The 21,585-nt window shown below is 44.2% G+C and overlaps 1 protein-coding gene and 1 long non-coding RNA gene across 3 annotated transcripts in view; one reads left to right on the forward strand and one right to left on the reverse strand.

Moving 5' to 3' along the window:
• LOC140491881 (uncharacterized) overlaps nucleotides 1–21,585 on the reverse strand; it is a 100,968-nt gene that overhangs the window by 53,528 nt on the left and 25,855 nt on the right. Inside the window, exons 2-3 of one of the 2 annotated variants that reach the window (XM_072590313.1) lie at nucleotides 3,788–3,955; nucleotides 2,853–3,652 (exon numbers count right to left, since the gene is read on the reverse strand). In XM_072590313.1, the coding sequence (XP_072446414.1) occupies nucleotides 2,853–3,237 (385 nt within the window). In that variant the 5' untranslated portion in view covers nucleotides 3,238–3,652; nucleotides 3,788–3,955. Of the gene's footprint in view, nucleotides 1–2,852; nucleotides 3,956–21,585 lie in introns of both variants that reach the window. The other variant, XM_072590312.1, reaches the window with a different exon arrangement.
• LOC140491882 (uncharacterized) overlaps nucleotides 1–21,585 on the forward strand; it is a 99,448-nt gene that overhangs the window by 30,598 nt on the left and 47,265 nt on the right. The window lies entirely within an intron of this gene.

A 21,585-nucleotide genomic window follows, 5' to 3' on the forward strand; every position in this document is an offset into this window, starting at 1 on the left:
GAACAGGTCAGAGGCTAGGAATACTGTGGTGAGTAACTCACCTCCTGACTCCCCAAAGCCTGTCCACCATCTACAAGACACAAGTCAGGCATGTTATGGAATACTTCCCACATACCTGGATGGGTACAACCCCAACAACACTCAAAAACCTTGACACCATCCAGGACAAAGTGGTCTGCTTGATTGACATCACTCTCCTAAACACTCAGTCACTGCACCACCAACACTCAGTAGCAGCTGAGTGTGTGATCTACAAGATGCATTGCACAAATTTGCCAAAGGTCCTCTGAAAGCACCTTCCAAACTCATGACTGATTCCATCTAGAAGGACAAGAGCAGTAGATAAGTGGGAACACAACGACCTGCAGGTTCCCTCCAAGCCACTCACCATCTGAGTTGGAAATAAATTGCTGTTTCTTCACTGTCACTGGGTCAGAATCCTGGAATTCCATCCTTTACGGAGATGCAAACAGAACATGGACTGCAGTGGTTCAAGAAGGTAGCTCATCATCACCTTCTCAAGGGCAACTAGGGACGGGCAATAAATACTGACCCAGCCAGTGACACTCATTAGTGAATAATAGCAGTGTGATTATGCCAATTCATTTCACGGTACAGGTCAGGAATCCTTTATCCAAAAACCTCATGACTGGGTTTTATAGATGAAACATATTTTCGGTTTTAGGGTATATTTGCCTTACCTCTAAGATCTTTTATTAATCATCTCAAAAGCAAAGTTTTCATTTAACTCTTGTACTCATTGTACCCTCATCTGTTGGAGAATGAATTCATGTTATCAAAATCTTAATAGTGTGTGAATGCTTTTTTAAATATCTCTGCACTAATTATTCTTTGTGTCCATTTGGTGCTACATTTATTACTACAGTCCATTCGGTTCTGTTCTGGTCCAATTTGGGCCACGTGGCACAGTACTTCGTTTGGTACTAAGAGCCCTAAAAGTGAAGGGTTTTTTCCCAAAGGGCCTGAACTCAGCATGCCTACAGGTCTGTTCAGGTTAATTTCTGAAAAAAACCTTTCGGGCTTTAGATCTTGCTGCTTTTTCGATGTGCAGGTAAAGGATGCCTGGCCTGCAATTATAGTTGCATTTATACAATCAGCACAATTTTAAATATATTTTGGGCACGTTTCCTGAGTTTTGCTTATTTTGCCAACCATGGCCCACTTGCCTGAGTCACAAGGTTCTAGTTCTATTTCAGGACTTGAGCATAAAAATCGAAGCTGACAGTCCAGAATATTGCTGCATTCATTACTAGATGTAGCTAGACTACATAAAGCACTATTGAGTTCTTCTCTCATCTACTTAAACATTAATACTGAGATCATCTGATCAGTCACTTCTGCTTTTTCCCTCTCTTACCCAAGCCTTGAAATTGTATTTTTTCCAAGTTCTATCTTACTTCTAGAGATATTATTACACACCTCTGGAATAGGTGGGACTTGAATGTGGCCTCCCAGTCCAGGGCTAGAGACATTACCACTGTGCCACAGAGGGACTCCTCCATATCTTTTGTTCCTCTCCAAGTTGAATAGCACTTCCTGCTATTCCCACCAAATTGCTGACCACCATGTTTGTTAATATTATGAATAATTTTCTGTCTTTAGGTACCATCTGCCCTCTCCTTAAGTCTGCAGTTTCCCTGCCCCTTCAACTTCCCCTCCTCAAGAACCTATCTCTGACTCCATGTTCTTGTAAATTCCTCTCTGAAGTTCTTTCATGTGCTGTTGCACCCCCACCAAAAAAACTTGTAAATCTAAACTTTCTTATTCATTGTGTGGACATATCTAGAGGGCAAAGGTTTAAGGTGAGAGGGGAGGGGTTTAAAAGGGACCTAAAAAGGGCAACTTTTCCACACAGATGGTGATGTGTGTATGGAATGAGCTGCCAGAGGAAATGATGGAAGCTGGTACAATTACAACATTTAAAAGGTACTTGGATGGGTATATGAATAGAAAGGTTTAGAGGAATATGGCCCAAGTACTGGCAAGTGGAACCAGATTGATTTTGGATATCTGGTCGGCATGGATGAGTTGGACCGAAGAGTCTGTTCCTGTATGTATAACTCTATGACTCTATCTATAAACCTGGATCAGTTAGATAACCCTGGGATCTAATGACATCTAAAGTTCAATTGGAAGCACTAGCTTTCAATTAAACCTGTTGGACTATAACCTGGCGTTGTGTGATTTTTAACTTTGTACCCCCCAGTCCAACACCGGCATCGCCAAATCATGGCTGCCTGGAAGTTTAGTGGAGGCAGATTAAATTGAAGCTTGCCCTCCAATGGTGCAGAGCTCCTTCAGCACCAGCCATACAACAGTACAGTCGTCCCTCAGTACGCCCCCTCTGATCATACAGCACTCCTTCAGTACTGACCCTCTGACAGTGCAGTATTACCTCAGTTTTACAACCCTGTGGCACTCTGTCAGTACTGACCATCTGACCCTGTGACACTCTCTCGGTACTCACCCTCCAACCATACCGCACTCCCACATAATTGCTCCATAGTTGCACACCTTTAGTATTACCACTCTGACAGGGTAACGGTCCTTCTGTATTAACTCTTGAAAATGTGATTGTCCGTCAATATTGCCCCTCTGACAATGTAGCACTCCCTAATTGTTGGCCCTTTGAACAGTGTGATTCTACCTCGGTAACTGTACTGCAAGAATTAGCCTGAGCTATGTGCTCACTGACTGACATGTTTTTATGAATTACTGACATTTGATCTGTCTGGTTTATGTGTTGTGTTTTTTTTATTGAGGCTATATAAAATGATATAGTCAGCCTTGAAAAGTCAGTGTTAGCCAGGAGGAAATAAAATAATTCTTACTTGCTGGTCTCTGCTGTTGAGTCAAACCTGGTGCCACAGGTGGCGCTATCTTGGGAGGTCTGCACTTCCCTCTGCCCCTTGTCCCAGTCTTGCTTGGTGTGACCCGTCCAGATGAAATGGTCAAGGGGCAGGTGTCTTCCCTCAGGGTGGAGGCTGGCTCTCTGATGGACCCCTCGCTGATCGTGGGACTTGGCTCCAAGCTCTCGGCAATGCCATTTTCTTTCTCTGTGCCCATGACTCTGGCCTGGCAATCCTCTCCATCTTCCCAGTTCCTCAGATGGTTCTCCTGGTGATCCATGAGGAATGGCTGGGAGCTGGGACCCTTTGTCTCAGTGGGGGTCCTGCTGAAGTAGCCGTAGGAAGGCACATCAGCCCCTAGCTCCATGTGGCTGGGTTCTCTGTGTCAGTGAGGGTACTCGGGGTATCTGGGAATAGAGAGCACTGGGAAGTCCCTTCGCCTTAAAGACTATGTTTGGCTTTAGGAAGTTTTTAAAGGACGACCTAAAATATAAATGAAATCCTCTCTTGTGCAGAGTATTACAACGATTGTGCCTCTAATCGCTTCCTCGTTGGACAATTTCAATTGAGTGCGGCATCAACTTTATTGTGAAGAGAAAGGCAGGTTCTGGTTCAAATGTTTTCAGAAGGAAGACCACTTCAGTTTTCACTTTTTGCTTTCGTATTTGTATTTTGACAGGTCCCAGAAATCTCTCCTTGTTTGACTGATTGTCTCCTGACACTGTAACCAAGCCCCGGATACCTCAAGGCAGTAAGCAGCAGATGAAAGGAATTCTCTTGTCCTTCAGAAAGAAAATAGCCATTTAGGTTTAGTCAGTTTTGACCCTCCTTAGATTGTGCAGGCTGCACCACAAAACTTCACATCAGGCTGATGCTGTCTTCTATATGATGTGCTAATTCTGCCCTGTGAGTCTTACCTATGCAGTCCTTTCCCATGGCTTGGTGTTTGGATGGAGAGTTGTTGGCGTTGGCACATAGTAAGCAGGAAGTTCCTCACATCCCTTTCTGTGTGTCTCTCTCTGCTAGCTGTCCGTCCATAGCCTTCCCCCTTTTTTGTGAAGCATCTCTGTTTCTGGTGTCTTCACCTAAATCAAACATGAGAGAAAATGCATTGGTGAAGGCAAGTGTGTATCACTATGCGCCATCCCCCTCCAAAATACCAATCAGGATTAAAAATAAGTTCCTCTCTTCGCATTTATCTCCCTCGCAAAGGAGGGATTCTTTTCAGAAGGACTGAGGACAGAAAATATGTTAAAAACTTAGGGACGGAGGGAGACCCATCTGAATGTTTGTGCACCGCAAGCTTTGAAGGTGATTGGACAGATTAGGAAAGTTAAAAAGAAAAACAGAGATTACTTTGCTTTATAAATCATAGAATCCCTACAGTGCAGGAAGAGGCCATTTGGTCCCTTGAATCTGAACTGACCCCCCGAAGAGCATTCCATCCTCCCATAATGCTGCATTTCACATGACCATTCCATCTAACCTGCACAACTTTGGTCTGCTGGAGGAAACTCGAGCACCCGGAGTAAACTCACACAGACAGATTTATAGATTCATAGGTTCAAACAGCACAGAAAAGGCTCTTCGGCCCATCAAGTCTGCACTGACATAGCTATTACTGAAAATACGATAATCCCAATTTCCTGTACTTGTCCCATATCCTTGAACGTTATGATATTTGAAGTGCTCATCCAAATATTTTTTAAAGGTATTAGGGTTTTCAGCCTCCACTGCCTTCCCAGGCAGTGCATTCCAGACTTCCACCACCTGCTGAATCTTCTGCCCCTTGCCCTAAAACAATGCCCCCTCCTGATTGACTCTTTAACCAAGGGAAACAGCTGCTCTCCACCCACCCTGTCCATACCCCTCATAATTTTATGCACCTCAATCATGTCCCCCTTCAGCCTTCTCTGTTCTGAAGAAAATAATCTAAGCCTATCTAATCTCAGTTTATTGCTCAATTTCTCCATCCCAGGCAGCATCCTGGTGAACCTCCTTTGTACCCCCTCTTGTGCTATCACACCCATACATGTAGTAAAGTGACCAAAACTGCATGCAGACATGGGGAGAACGTACAGACTCCAGACAGACAGATGCCCGAGGCTGGAATTGAACCCCAGGTCCTGCCGCTGTGAGGAAGCAGTGCTAAACCCTGTGCCATGCTTTATACCCTGAAATTGAGGCACAAAATACAAAACAGAATGATGACAGTGAAGTAGGAGTGTATTTGGCCCATGTTTATGATGTCTGTCTGCAAGGGCAACATGGATGTTCCCACTGACACCAGCCTTTCCCCTTATACCCAGATAAATTTCTTTCTCATAAGGTGCTTAACCAGCTCCCCTACTGAAAGTCTCAGTTGAACCGATCTCCATGGTACCTCAGGCAGTGTAATCTGGAATACCATATCCAGTATTTTTTTGATTGGATTCCCTACAGTATGGAAACAGGCCCTTCAGCCCAACAAGTCCACATCGACCCTCCAAAGAGTAACCCACCCAGACCCATTCCCTACCCTATATATATGTATACCCCTGACTAATGCGCCTAACACTATGGGCAATTTAGCATGGCCAGTTCACCTAAACTGCACATCTTTGGACCCGGGCAGCAGATACATGGGAACACCACTACCCACAAATTCTCCTCCGATCCACTCACCGTCCTGACTTGAAAATATATCACTGTTCCTTCCTGTTGTTAGGTCAAAATCCTGGAATTACCACCCAAGGTCAATCTACAGCACATGGACTGCAGCGGTTCAAGAAGGCAGCTCACCCCAACCTTCTCAAGGGGCAACTAGGGATGGGTAATAAATGCTGGTCCAGCCAGCGACACTCAGATCCCATGAATGAATTAAAAAAAAACTTCTTCCAGTAGCCAGAGGGTGGATAACTGATAAAGGGCATAGATTTAAAGTATTTAGAATAAGAGTAAGTGGCAAGATGAGGAGTCTTGCAGCATTTTGTCACATTTTGGAATGCACAGGCTGAAGGACCATTCAATAGAGTAGGCCATTCGGTCCTTCGAGCCTGCACCACCATTCAATGTGATCATGGCTGATCATGCAATCTCAATATCCCCTTCCCTCTTTCTCCCCATACCCCTTGATCCCTTTAACTGCCGGGGCCACGTCCAGCTCCCTCTTGAATACATCTGATGAACTGGCCCCCAGAATTCCACAGTTTCACAACTCTCTGAGTGAAGAAATTCTTCCTCATGTCAGTCCTGAATGGCTTACCCCTTATTCTTAGATGTTTCAATTCATTTTGTAATGTTCCCCATGGTAGGCTCATTCAGAAAGTAAGGAGGCATGGGATACAGGGAAACCTGTCTGTCTGGATACAGAATTGGTTGGCCCAGAGAAGACAGAGGGTGGCGGTAGATAGAAAGTATTCAGTCTAGAGCTTGGTGACCAGTGGTATTCAGCAGGGATCTGTTTTGGGCTCTCTGCTCTTTGTAATTTTTATAAATTACATTTTTATAAGTGACCTGCCTGAGGAAGTGGAAGGGTGGGTTAGTAAGTCTGCCATTGGTTGGTGGAGTTGTGGATAGTGTGGAAGGTAGTTGTAGGTTGTAATGGGGCATTGACAGAATTTAGGGCTGGGCTGATAAGTGGCAGATGGAGTTTGACCTGGAAAAGTGTGAAGTCATTCACTTTGGAGGGTCGAAATTGAATGCAGAATACAGGGTTAAAGGCAGGATTTTTGGCAGTGTGGAGGAACAGAGGGATCTTGAGGTGTACATCCATAGGTCCCCCAAAGTTGCCATCCAGGCTGACAGGGTTGTTAAGAAGGCGTATGGTGTGTGGGCTTTCATTAACAAGGGGATTGAGTTTAAGAGCCGCGAGGTTATGATGCAACTCTATAGAATCCCGGTTAGACCACACTTGGAGTAGTATGTTCACTTCTGGTCGCCTCATTATACGAAAGATATGGAAGCTTTAGAGAGGATGCTGCCTGGACTGGAGGGCATGTCTTATGAAGAAAGGTTGAGGGAGCTAGGGCTTTTCTCATTGGAGTGAAGAAGGATGAGAGGTGACTTGATTGAGATGTACAAATGTTGAGATGCCAGAGAGTTTTTCCCAGGGCAGAAATGTTTATCACGAGGTGGCATAATTTTAAGTAGAATGGCGGAAGATTGAGGGGAGATGTCAGAGGTAGGTTCTTTTTTCAAAGAGTGGTGGGTGTGTGGAATACACTGCCAGCGGTTGTAGTAGAGTCAGAGACATTAGGGACATTTAAGCGACTCTTGGATAGGCACATGGAAAATAGTACAATGAAGAGTACGTAGGTTAGGATAAAAGGCCAGCACAATATTGGGGGCCAAAGGGCCTCTGTTGTGCTGTCCTGTTCTATGTTCTAATCTATGTTCTATTTGCTGAATGCCTTAAATTAATGTTCTCTGGTTATTACTAAGTGGAATAGGTTCTTCCTTTCTGCAACAGGCTCCTCATAACTTTATCCACCTCGATTCAAACTTCTCTCAGTCTCCACTGTTCCAAAGAAAACAACACCTGTCTATTCCATCCTTCTTCATTGTTAAAATTCCAAATCTACAAGACTCCTCCCACAACACCTTCTAGATCTGCAGCCTTTACCATCTAGAAGGACAAGGGCAACATATACATGGTAACATCACTCCTCTACAAGTTCCCCTCCAAACCACTCTCCATCCCGACTTGGAAATATATCACCATTCCTTCAGTGTTGCTGGGGCAAAATCCTGAAATTTATTCCCTAATGGCATTGTGGATTTGTGAGAATTAGGACCTGAACGTTTAGGAGAGAAGTTAGGAAGCAGTTCTATATACAATGGGTTATAGAGGTTTGGAACTGTCTTTCACAAGTGACAGTCGATGCAGGGTCAGTTGTTAATTTTAAATTTGAGATTGACAAATGTTTGTTAAACAATGGTACAAAGGGATATGGGCCAAAGGTAGGAAGATTTAGATTTTATAGTCACATTGCTCAAGCACAGAAGTACAGGAATATGGGGTAAGGTGACAGATCAACCACGAGCCAATTAAATGGTGAAATAGGCTCGAGGGGCTGATGGCCTCCTCCTGTTCCTACATTTCTCCCTCCCACTGGATCTGACACCAATTTATTTTCTCGTACTTGTTTCCCGCCCACTCTTTGCTAACTCGCGTCAGTAAAGTTGGCCTTTCCCCAGCTGCGAGAGAGTTCGTGCCTGGTTTATATTGGTCCTTTACCATAAGTACCCTCAGTCTGACTGAATTATGATCACCGATTACAAGTGAATGATGGTCTACCTAACGTGATTCAATGCAGCTTAAACACAACTTCCTCAGCTCGGTTTGTGGTTCGGAGTGAGGCATGTTTTGAAAAATCTATATCGACAGAAAATGTTCACCTCCCCCCACAAGGCTCTGGGGAGATGGGGAAAATGGAATCAAAAATAACTTGGCTCATCTGTCGCAGGTGACAGCAAAAATAAATCCTTTTCCTCTGGTGGTTTGGGGCATAAATCTGTGGCTGGAGTCGGCTGAATGACCGATTAGTGCTAGCACACAACCTCTGGGCTAATAGGTTAAAGTAGTTGCGTGAGGTATGAGATGGGTTTTGAGCCTTGTGGGTGAACCTTTGGGATCCGTGAGCCAAAAGGATCCCTGTTCATTCGAGCTCTGTCAAACTGCAGTCAATGCCATGTTGTGTATCTTCTTTCTTCTTTAGCATAATGTCCATTCTATTCTCACAGAGGCCTGTGCAAACTGGTGGAAAGGAGTCACAGTACAATTCATATTTTGCCAAAATAACGTTATCATCCCAAGAATCTACATCAATCAAGCTCCTTTAAGAGCAGCCGAAAAGCTTTTTAGGCCGAAACTTGCTGGTCTAAGATGAGAGGAGATCTAATTGAGGTGTACAAGATGCTAAAAGGATTTAACAAAGTAGACATAGAGAGGTTGTTTCCCCTCGTGAGGCAATTTGAACGAGGGGTCATGGTTTTATGGTTAAGGGATGGCAGATTTAAAACAGAGGTGAAAGAGAATTGTTTCTCTCAAAGGGTGGTGAATCTGTGGAATTCACTACCTCCAGAGTGAGGTAGAGACTGAGTAAATTTAAGGCGGTGGTAGGTTTTTTAATCAGTAACGGGTAAAGGGATATGGAGAGCGAGGAGGAAAATGGAGTAAAGGCCGAGATGAGATCAGCGACGATTGTATTAGATGGTGGAGCAGATTGAGGGGCCGAATGGCCTCCTCCTGCTCTTTTGGAATGTAACAAAACATCCCATGGTGCTTCACAGGAGCATTTTAAAAAAATAATTAGCCTCATAGGAAGATACTGGAAAAGCTAGAATTTTGGTCTAAAGAGGAAGGCAGGTTCTTTGGAAGCTCTGCTGCACTTTCCTGAATCCCACGCAAATCCCGGACAATGATCCTTTATTTGCAGGGAGGGCTGGTTAGGTTCTTGCTCATCACTTGCTGTTTTTGGGAATGCAGTCTGCACGATCACAGTGAATACACCTCAGAGTGGTTCATTGTAGCCAAGTCATTATTGAGATTTACTTTAGAGATGTTTGTTGATTGCAACTGAACATGTCACAACAGCTTTTTCAATTTTCCTTTCAGGAACTAGTCTTGAGGCATGTCTTTACCAATGTTGATTCAACATAGAAGCCCAGATTTTATTGGTGCAGTACCTGAACTTGAGTAAAATGCCCACAGGCGTTCACAGGTATGTTACTGGGCAAAATGTGACACCGAGCCACATAAAGAGGCATTAGGGCTGCTGACCAAATTCTTTGGCAAAGAGCTGAGCTTTTCGGAGCACCTCCAAGTGGCATGGTGGCTCAGTAGTTATCACTGCTGTCTTACAGCACTGGAGACCCAGGTTAGGTTCAGCCTCAGCCTGAATGGCCTCATTCTGCATTATGATTCTGAGGTACATGTCACATGAGTAGTTTGATCAGTGGTGCTGGCCATTCTGGAAACTTCCAAGTCAATGACTAACCCCGTGTCTCTGCATGTCATCATTTCAGTGGGTGACGATATCACATTTTTCTAGGTATTAACTCTTCCAGATCCATGTACAGTGTTCTCTGTCTCTCATTTCATAGAAGCCCTATCCCTACGGTGTGGAAACAGGCCATTTGGCCCACCAAGTCTGCACTGACTCTGAAGAGTATCCCACCCAGAGCTACCCTGTATTCCCATTGCTTATCCACCTAGCCTACATATCCCTGAACGCGATGGGCAATGCGTAACATTGGCCAATCCACCCTAACCTGCAAATCTTTGGACTGTGGGAGAAAACCGGAGCAGATACAGGGAGAATGTGCAAACTCCACACAGTTGCCTGAAGGTGGAATTGAACCTGGGTCCCTGGCGCTGAGGCAGCAGTGATAACCACTGAGGCACCGTGCCACCTTACCCTCACAGTCTACAATTCTTTAAAGTTTGCTGTCATCTTGAAACTGTTCCCTGCACACCAAAATCTAGATCATTAATTAGATTAATATATTAGGTTCTAGATTAAATCTAGATTAATATATTAATATAGATTAATATAGAAAAGCAAAGGTCCCAGTGTAGGCTGAACTCCACTACAAATGTTCTTCCAGCCAAAATAAATCTATGATTTTTCTATTTGTCAGCTAGTTTTCATGTCCACAGTGATACTGTTGCTCAGCCTAATCCTAACCTTAACCTAACTCTAATCCTCTTATTCCACGATCTATCACTTCTCTTATAAATCTGTTGCGTGGCATCATATCAAATGCCTCTGGAAATCGATGTACACTGGATAAGTAATTTGACACTCATCAAGCCTTTCTGTTACCTTTTCAACATACTCCAGCAAGTTAGTTAAACACAATTGCCCCTTTTGGAAATCTGTGCTGACTCTCCCTAATCCACCACCCTTTTTCCATGTGCCCAGTAAACCTATCCCAAGTAATTGTTTCTTGAAGTTTCCCCACCACTGAAGTTGGTATGTAATTGCCGTAATTACTTTTACCCAGGCTCTGTGTGAGTTTGTCTCCACCATGTTATCTAATGGAACGATGCTTAAATTATCCCTCATAAGAGACTGGGTGTGGATACAATGGGATTGATGTTTAAGACTGCAAAGTGTTCAGACACCCGAGTGGCATTGGGTGATTATCTGGATAGAAGTGGGGTGCAAAAGTATGGGGGAGATGCTGTGCTTAGTTTATTTGACAGGGAATCCCATGCCCTGGATTAATAATCCAACCCAGTGTGAATCCAAATCCCACAGCAGGGTTCGAATTCAGTTTTAACATTACAAACAACATTGGCGTCAGGATCACTGGAGATCTTGGCATTTACTCGAAAGCTATGGTGGGATTCCCCAAGGTGGATTACTGGTTTGAGTCAACTCAGCAGATTTGTGAGCCACTTGTGAGGCCAGCTAAGAATCAATCACATTGCTGTGGGCTGGAGTCACCTATAATCCCAGACTGAGTAAATGTGGCAAGTTCCTTCCCCGAAGGGTTAGTGCATTTGTAGGATTTTCCAAACACAATCCTCCATCAGTTTCACAGTCCCTTTTGCTGATACCATCATGATATTCCCAGATATTTTTGTTTTTGTAAATTTGTAGCGATACTGCCTGAGGATAAACTTGACGGTCTTTGGCCAAAGTAATCAGTGTCTTTGATGGACGAACAGTGAACTGAGATGACGCCTGGACTACGTGTTTCAGAACATGACCAGGAAAAGAATGTGACTATGTTGAGTTCTGATCGCCCTGCTACAGGAAGGATATTATTAAATTGGAGTGGGTTTGGAAAAGATTTACCAAAATGTTGCCCATGATGGGAGGGTGTTGAGTTATAAGGAGAGGCTGGATAGGCTGGGACATTTTTTCACTGGAGTGTAGGAAGTTCAGAGATGACGTTATAGAGGTGTATAAAATTATGAGGGATATAGATAAGGTGAAAGGCAGTTGTCTTTTCCCTGAGGTGGGGAGATTTCAAGACTGGGGGTATTTTTTTAAGGTGACAGGAAGAAGATTTAGAAAAGATAGCAGGGCAATTTTTTAATGCAGATTGGTTTGTGTGTGGAACGAACTGCCAGAGGAAGTGGTTGATGTAGGCACAGTTACAATGTTTAAAAGACATTTGGATGAGGAATGTTTGGAGGGATATGGGCCAAATGCAGGAGATGGGGGGGCTAGTTTAGTTTGGGATTATGTTTGGCATGGACAGGTTGGTCTGTTTCCGTGCTGTATGACTCTGACACATGAGAGGGGAGAGGACGGTATAATGTTTGGAAAATGCTCTTTGTTAGGCTCATAGGGTTTTAAGGCTTATAGGGTTCAATCAAAGATGTTAAAAATTCAATAATTGACTGATTCACCTTTTGGAAAATAAATTTCTTCAAGAATATTTTTCAAGAAGAAAGTAATGTGATTGCATATCCTGAGGGTCGGTGGCTGGGCTTAGTTCACATATCTTGCCTCATTAAGAAGAGATTGCATTTCAATCTTCTTACAGCTCATTAACCTTCACCTGATGATTTTAGACTCCTCTGCTGTGCCCTCCCAACCACAAATCCGCTTGGCAATGAACCTGGCTATTGCTTTTCACTTTAAATATTTTATGGTGAAAGGCTTTTATCTGATAGACAGCAATAATCTTTCAATGACTGTTACTGATCCTCACACAGTGTCGAAATGTTGTCGGGTAATATGGCTTTAATACTAGTAGGCTGCTTTAGACATTTATACAATCAACTTATTAAAACACATTATGATGCACACATCCCATTCAGATGGGACATGAACTAAGGGCTTCTTGCTCAGAGGGAGGGACATTACCATTCTATCTCAAGAGCCCTCTACCATTACTTTACGCCGAGTGTCAGCCCTAAGGAACCAAATTGCCAGAGGAAGTGGTGGAGGCTGGTACAATTACAGCATTTAATAGGCATCTGGATGGGTATATGAACAGGAATTATTTGGAGGGATATGGGCAAAGTGTTAGCAAATGGGACTAGATCGACTAAGGATATCAGATTGGTGTGGACAACAAGTTGGTGCAAAGGGTCTGTTTCTGTTCTGTTTGAGTTGATGGGTACCTGACGTCAGTGGTGGGGAAGCTGTTGGAGAAGATATTGAGAGACAAGATTTATTCACATTTGGAAGTGACTATACTTGTAAGTCATAGGCAACATGGGTTTGAAGGGGGAAGGTCATGTCTCACCAACTGGATTGAAGAGGTGACAAGAATGATTGATGAACGAAGGCTGGTGAATGTTGTCTATATGGACTTTAGTAAAGCATTTGATAAATTACCTCATGGTAGGCTGGTACAAAAAATAAAGACGGTAAAAACAATGACTGCAGATGCTGGAAACCAGATTCTGGATTAGTGGTGCTGGAAGAGCACAGCAGTTCAGGCAGCATCCAAGTAGCTTCGAAATCGACGTTTCGGGCAAAAGCCCTTCATCAGGAATAATGATGGATGCAGAACTGAGCTGGTCACAGAAGACAGACAGTAGCGAGGAAAGGTGCTTCAGAGTCTGAAGGAGGGTCACTAGACCTGTAACATTAACTCTGCTTTCCCTCCACAATGGCTGCCAGACCTGCTGAGTTTCTTCGGCAATTTCTGTTTTTTTGTCTCAGATCTTCAGCATCTGCAATTCTTTGTTTTATCTTATGAATGAATAAATGTACAGAAAAGAGAGAAAGCTAAGAGGAGATTAAACAGGAGTGAGGAAAACCATGATATGTTCCGATGGAGCAAGGATGACGAATCTGTTTCTAATGGCTGAGGCTTGGTAACGAGAGAATCAATTTAAATAATTCCACAAAATGAGCTGAGGTAAGTTGTTGTGATCTGGAATGCATTGTCTGAAAAGGCGTTGGAAGCAGGTTCAACATAAACTTTCAAGAGGGATTTTGTTAAATGTTTGAAAAGGAAAATAAACATTGCAGCACTGTGGGGAATGAACAATTGGCCAATTCACTCAAAGACCCAGTATAGACTTGATGGGCTAAGTGACCTCCTTCTGATCTGCAGCTTTCCCATGCAGAGTGACTCACTATCATTAATTGAGATTAAACGGTGAAAGGAATATAAAGGAAAGGACAAGTGAGACAATATGGCAAGGAAACTCACAACTTACACCTTGAAAAACCTTCTGCTGCAGCATTCCTGCAGTTACTGATTTACTCAACTCGACCTTCACCTTCACCTTTGATATCCCAGACCCCACCAGAACCATGACTGTCTCCCACTGCAGCCATTTCCCCAGGGACAGATTTCACCACCACACCCTTAAACCACAAGAGACACATTCTTGTAGGTAGCAAAAATAGAAAGTGCTGGATAAGCTCAGCAGGTCTGACAACATTACACAGAGAGAGATACACACACACACAGAAGCCACTAGACCTGTCGAGTTTCTCCAGCAATTTCTATTTTCATTTCAGATTTCCAGCACCTGCAATGCTTTGCTGTTATTTTCATCTTGAAAGGAGTTTGGAGGTCAAATGTTTCAGTTATTCTCTGTCAGACTGTTACTAGGTCTTGCTGAAACCTCTTATCATTCTGCAAAGAGGCACAAAGATCATCCGAGGCTTCCTCTCCCTGTTGCAAGCTGTCTTCAGAAATCCTTCTCTCTGAACCTCTCCCACCCTCATCTTGAAGAGCAAGATTGAGGAGCTAATGGAGTTTCTCGGTCCTGAAGATTGAGATTGAGACATCCCTCCCTTCCCCTACACCTTGTGGTGGCTCAGTGGTTAGCACTGCTGCCTCATAGCACCAGGGTCCCAGGTTCAATTCCAGCCTCAGGTGACTGTCTGCGTGGAGTTTGCACATTCTCCCCGTGTCTGTGTGGGTTTCCTCTGGGTGCTCCGGTTTCCTCCCACAATCCAAGGATGTGCAGGTCAGGTGAATTGGCCATGCTAAATTGCCCATAGTGTCAGGGGTGAATATAGGGTAGGGGAATGGGTCTGGGTGGGTTTATCTGTGGAGGGTCAGTGTGGATTTGTTGGGCCAAAGGGCCTGTTTCCATACTATAGGGAATCTAATCTAATCTAATCTAAAACCTTAATGCTCTGCCCTGCCTTAAGCTCACATCTTTCTCCAATATCCCTTCTCTCTCCCTCCTGTTCCCCAATCCTATTCCCTCTAAACTGCTGATAACCCAATGTCTCCTGCTGATCCCATGATATTGTCAATGGTTTTTCTCTGTCTGCTGAAGTTGACCCTCTTCCCTCTAAGACTGCAAGAGCACCCACATTCTCGAGAAAACAACCCCTTATCCCCCACCACCTCCCCCTCCCTGGTCCTTGCACACTTTTGATCCATTGTGTGGCACAATGTGCCTTCAAGAGGGATTTATTCTGTCCAGGAATCTGCCCCATGAAAAGCAGAGAAGAATTAACTTTGTTTTTTTATGTACAGTGAGTGAAGTCAATCTCACACTAGACCCAGGGTTTCAGTCTTTGCTTCCAGTTGCTGTAGCTGGGGTTTTGGAGAAAGATGTATGATTCAGCTCTCTCTCTCTCTCTATCTCTCTGCTGCTGCAACAAGTTTCAGTTCTCTCTTTCTCTCTCTCTCTGTCTCTGCTAGACTGTTTCTTTCAGTATTCTGTTCTGCTGGATTAGAGTGAGAAGACCATATGTGAGAATAACACTGTTTTGCTGAATTTGCTTTTGCCAAGGGTGTGTTAATGGAATTGCTCATATAAAATGTTGGAACAGTTGGTATAAAATGTATATTATTTAGTTAAGTACTTCGATAGAGTTAAAGTTACGCCAGTGTAAGAATAAAATATGTTTTGCTTATAGCCTAGTAGTTAGATTGGTCTGGAATACAGCATCTTAAATAAGCTAAAAGTGGGTCTAGGCTAGCTCCTGGATATGTTCGGAGGGGTTTTGGTCTGCTCCATAATAACTGCCATTCTCACCCTATTCCTCTCCGACATTCTTGAAGTGTCATCACCTCCCAAATACTTTCACATCCTTCCTGGAGCTCCATGTTTCAATCCCTCAAACTGGGTATCTGCCCCTGACACAGATGAAACTGCTCTTAACAAGAGATCCAAGCGACAGCCTGTGTGATTGTGACAAAGATTAGCTTTTTTTCCTCAGTCCTGCTCATCCTGTGTGATGGCTTTGATTTGGTGACCGCGCATTCCCGCAATGCCTCGCCCCTCTCACTCAGCTGGGTGGCACTGCTCGCTGACCAACACTGGCTCCCAGTCAAGCAGTGTTCTACTTCAGGATTCTCTCCCCAAGGCCACCTCCCTCCCTCCCTGTCTTCACAATCTTGTCCAACCTCTGAGATACTAACTACCCGACGAAGGTACAGTGTTCCGAAAGCTTGTACTTTCAAGCAAGCCTGTCAGACTATAACCTGGTGTTGTGTGATGTTTAACTTTGTCCATCCCAGTCCAACACCAGCACCTTCACATCATCCTCTAATACTGACCTATTGAGAACCCCAGGTATCCATTGTCAGCTGTGAATTCAGTTTCCTAGGCCCTGAACCCTGGAATTGGATGTCCACATCTCTGTCTCTAAATCACATTTGCCTCTTTTGATATTTCAAAGCTGACCAATGGCTGAAATCTTACCAAAAGTCTCCTTGCGTGACTCTGTGATGGACGTTATTTTATAATGCTCCTGTGAACACCTTGGAATGGCTCATTGTGTTAAGAGTGCTATATAGATAGCAGCTATGTTATGCCTCCACCCACATTTTGATCAGAGAAGGTAACCCAAGCATTGTGTGAGTGGGTGAGGTATTTACTTGCTGATATCACCAAGCCCTAATTTCTAGTCTGATGGGGAAGGCTGAAATCCAATTTGAACGCCTTTACAATGTGTAATCGAAACACGTTTGTGTCAAATTACTGTGTGCATCATTCCTGAGGTGATCTGTGGAGAGAGACACTTGCATTGGCATAGCACCAATCACTTTGCAGCCAATTAAATACACATTTGAAATGTGGTCCCTATTGGAGTGCAGGAAACATGACAGCCATATTAGTGCACAGCAAGCTCCCACAACAGTAACCAGATAAATGGCTGTATCATCTGTCATCTGCTGTTGGTTGTGGGATACATATCAACTCAGGACACAGGGAAATCTTCATTGATTTTCTTTGAAATGGTGGCCATTCAGCTGAGGCCCCAAGAAGTTTGTTCCCTCATCAGAAAGACAGTGCCTTTAAAGTGCAACACTCCCCCAGCACCGCATTGTGAGGACCAACCCGAGATTATGTTCTCAAGTTTCTGCAGTGGTCCTTGGACCCAGAGTCTTTCTGATCCAGGAAGGGAGTCTGTGACCCAGAGCCTGAGGGTCACCAGACGCAAACCGAGCCGGAGTTGGGGGCAGATCCAAGGCGTAGTTGAATTAGCTTTGTTGTCACAAGTACTGAGCACAGTGAACAGTTTCCAAGTTGCCACTTACGGTGCCATTTTAGGTACAAGGTACCTAGGCACAGATTGTTCAGTGTAAGCCCTTTGGAAAAGAATGAAATCCAGCATTTCAGAAATAAATTTAAACAAGGAGAAATAAAAAGTTCAGAACAACAGTCCTTCCAACCAGGTCCATGCTGACACTGAGCAACCAGTTTGTACTAGGCTTTGACTCAAGACTGTGCCAGGCTTTACCTTGAGGCTGGGAGACTGCTCTGGAATCACCTTGAGGCTGGAGGTTCACACTGAGGCCATGGTGGGCAGAAAGACAGCCAGACTGGGCCAAGAGACAGGTCAGGTAGAAAGACCGTGAGGAAATATCACCTTCTGTAGAACTGGCGCAGCATCACAGCAACTTGGGTTCAATCCAGTTCATTCAGGAACTATCGGGGAGGGATGGGGTGAGGGGATGTCATTTACTTGAGGAACAATTTCTGGTGCAAGTGTCCTGTCATGGAATCAGCTGAAAACATGATGGTTATTCAGAATGCTAAGTCACAGCTGCCCTTGCAGACGGTCGTTGCATTGGCTGGTTTGTGGTTTAGGCATTTTGTGTCCCGTGTTAAAGAGATCAAGTAAGTTTTCAGTGCAGGGTCTGCACAGGTTGCCGTGTAGCATTAAATGCTATTTATCTACCTGGGACCTAATCATGTTAATCAGAGCTAGCTCAAAACCATTTCACTTGAGGCTGGAGTCATTTCTTTTGAACTGGCTATGACAGCTGCTCCTCCCCCACTCTCTCTCTCTCTCTCTCTCCCTCTCCCCCACTCTGTCCCAGAACATGTCCAATTGCTGTGTTAAAATATAGCCCTGGGACATCAGTCAGTGAATCTTTGTGCCCATTCTATCCAGAAACTGTATGCCAATCTGGCGTCACAAACCTGACCCTTGACGGGCATGAGCAGATCTGGTTCTGCCCATGGTCTCGTCAGGCTTTTGTCACAAGGTTTTGATGAATCTGTGAGCAGCAGGGTTTTGGCAAGACATGCTTCCTCCATGGCTAACAGTCAGGCTGCAGACTATAGGCGTGACACAGTTTAGGGTTTGTTTTGGCTTCTGCTGACTAGGTGGATGGAATACAAAAACTGTAAACACTCGCCCCTCCAAATATTTTCTCCAACTGCCTGCAGGATTTGCTCCTGGTTGACATCTTCATGTGAGGGAAGAACCTGCACTACTGTAGTGCCTCTGATGGTCTCAGGATGGCCCCCCCCTGCCCGCCCCGGGTGCATTGCAGGAAACATGTGAAGTACGGTCACTCCTACAATGCAGGAAACAAAGCTATCAATCTGCACATTGCAAGCAGCGAGGTGATGAACGATCAAAAAATCCTTTTACTTTTTAGCGATGTTGCCTGAGGGACAAGTATTGGCTCAGGCCACTCTCCTGCTCCTCCCTACAGAGTCATACAGCATGGAAACAGGCCCTTCAGCCCACCTCGTCCAAGTTTCCTAAAATGAACTAGTCCCATTTGCCCATGTTTGACACATATCCCTCTAAACCCTTCCTATTCATATACCCATCCAGGTGGCATTTAAATGCTGTAATTGTGCCAGCCCCCACCACGTCCTCTGGCAGCTCATTCCACATACGCACCACCCTCTGTGTGAAAAGGTTGCCCCTCAAGTCCCTTTTAAATCTTTCCCCTCTCACCCTAAACCTATGCCCTCTAGTTTAGGCCTCCCCTATCCTGGGGGAAAGACCTTGTCTATTTACCCTATCCATGCCCCTCATGATTTTATAAACCTCTCTAAGGTCGCCCCTCAGCCTCCGACATTACAGGGAAAACAGCCCCAGCCTAGTCAGTCTCTCCCAAAAGCTCAAACCCTCCAATCCTGGCAACATTCTTGTAAATCTTTTTTGAACCCTTTCAAGTGTTGCAACATCATTTCTGTAGCAGGGAGACCAGAATTGAAAGCAGTATTCCAAAAGTGGCCTCACCAATGTCCTGTGCAGCTGCAACATGACCTCCCAACTCCTATACTCAATTCACTGACCAATGAAAGCAAGCGTACCAGATGCCTTCTTCACCACCCTGTCTACCTCCGCCTCTACTTTAAAGGAACTATGTACCTGCACCCATGGATCTCTTTGCTCAGGAATACAGGAGGGCCCTACCATCTCCTGTACTGGTTTGTCTCACCAAATTGCAACACCTCACATTTACCTAAATTAAACTCCATCTGTCACTCCCCAGTCCATTGGTCCATCTGATTGAGGTCCCATTGTACTCTGAGATATCCTTCTTCACTGTAATCTCACCTGAGTCTTAGATTTATGACTCCTTATCCTGAGACTGTGACACCCTTGCTAGCTCCCTCCAACTAGTTCTCGCTTTGTCAGCCTTCAAGCAACTGCCTCTCAGCATGTGTCCTTCATACTATGGTCATAGACTCATAGAAAAATAGAAACATACGAGATAGGAGCAGGAGTAGGCCATTAGACCCCATGAGCACGCTCCGCCATTCAATATGTTAATGGCTGATCATTGAGCTCAATGCCCTAATCCCACCCTCCATGTATATATCTTTGATCCCTTTAGATACATCTTCCTTCTTGTTGAAAACACATAATGTTTTGGCCTCAACTAGTTTCTGTGGTAGTGAAACCCACAGGCTCACCACTCTCTGGGTGAAGACATTTCTCCTCATCTCAGTCCCAAAAAATATACCCCTTATCCTTAAACTATGATTCCTGGTTTGGGCTCCCCCACCTTCGACAACATCCTTTCTGCATCTAATCTGTCTAGTGTTGTTAGAATTTTATTGGTTTCTATGAAATTCTCCCCTCATTCTTCTAAACTCCAGTGAGTCATAGAGGTCTACATTATGGAAAGAGGCACGTTGGTCTGTTATGTCCGTGATCAAAAACCCAAAATCCCACTACTCAGCACTTGGCCCATCACCTTATATCTTGGCATTGCAAGTGCACACAAAGAATTTTGTACGTCTCAAAAAGATCACCTATGATTTTTTGAATCTTCAAGAGAATGTACTCCAATACGAATTCCACCTGAACTTTCCCAAGGTAGGGATCCAGATAGAGTCATACAGTCATACAACACGGAAACAAACTCTTTGGTCCAACTAGTCCTTGCCAACCATAACCCCAAACTAAACTAGTCTCACCTGCCTGCGCTTGGCCCATATTCCTCCAAACCTTTCCTAATCATGAACTTAACTAAATGTCTTTTAAACATTGTACCTGTACCTGCATCCACCACTTTCTCAGGAAGTTCATTCCATGCACAAATAACCCTCTGTGTAAAAATGTTGCCCCTCCTGTCCTTTTTAAATCTTTCTCCTCTCACCTTAAAACTATGCCCCGTAGTTTTGAACTCCTGCACCTTTGGGAAAAGACTGTTTCTATTTACCCTCTCCATGCCCCTCATGATTTTATAAAGTCACCTGTAGAAGGTCACCCCTCAGCCTCTGATGCTTCAGTAGAAAAAGTCCCAGTTTTTCATGTCTGTTTTTATATCACAGACCTTCCATTCCTGGCAACATCCGATAAATCCTTTCTGAACCCTTTCTAAGTTAATAATATATTTCCTATAATGGGGCACCAGAACCGCACACAGTACTACAGAAGGGGCCTCACAACCGTCTTGTACAACCTCAATATGAGGTTCCAATTCCTAAACTCAAAGGTCAGAGCAAAGAAGTCAAGGGTGCTAAAATCATCTTATTGACTATCAGTCTTGTGAACTTCGATTGTCTGTTCCACAATGTGGCAATAAGATCTTAGCATTTGCCAACCAAACACAATCAAAGTGATGAAGCTGTTAAGACTGAGCCTTATTATGTAGAAAGTCTTGAGCAGACTAATTACAGAGCCCCATGGAGCACAAAATCCCAGATCCCCTCCTCCATCCAGTATGAGTTAGTGGGTGAAATTCTGGGAAAAGCAGGAACAAGAGGAGGCCATTCTGTCTCTTGAATGAGTTCTACCTTTCAATTGTCGAATTGTGTCTTCACTTCATTAGGCCTAACTGGTTCTGCGACCCAATAAAAATCCACCATTCTCAGTCTCTGGCTTTTCAATTGCCATCTTCAATCTGCAACAACATTTTTGGGAACAGAGTTCCAGGTTTGTGTTTGTGTGAAGGAGAACTTCCTGATATCACCCTGAATCTCGCATAAATGCTATGCCCCACCATTCCAGACTCCCCTAACCACTGTGAGAAATCATTTTGCCCTTTATAGATACATTTAGCCAATCCATTAAGACATGTTTAACGCACCTCTGGTGTGCTATCTCTTGGGAAAGGGATCTTGATCTTGCAAGCCATT

Source organism: Chiloscyllium punctatum, chromosome 20 (genome assembly GCF_047496795.1).
Source record: "Chiloscyllium punctatum isolate Juve2018m chromosome 20, sChiPun1.3, whole genome shotgun sequence".
Classification (NCBI taxonomy): domain Eukaryota; kingdom Metazoa; phylum Chordata; class Chondrichthyes; order Orectolobiformes; family Hemiscylliidae; genus Chiloscyllium; species Chiloscyllium punctatum.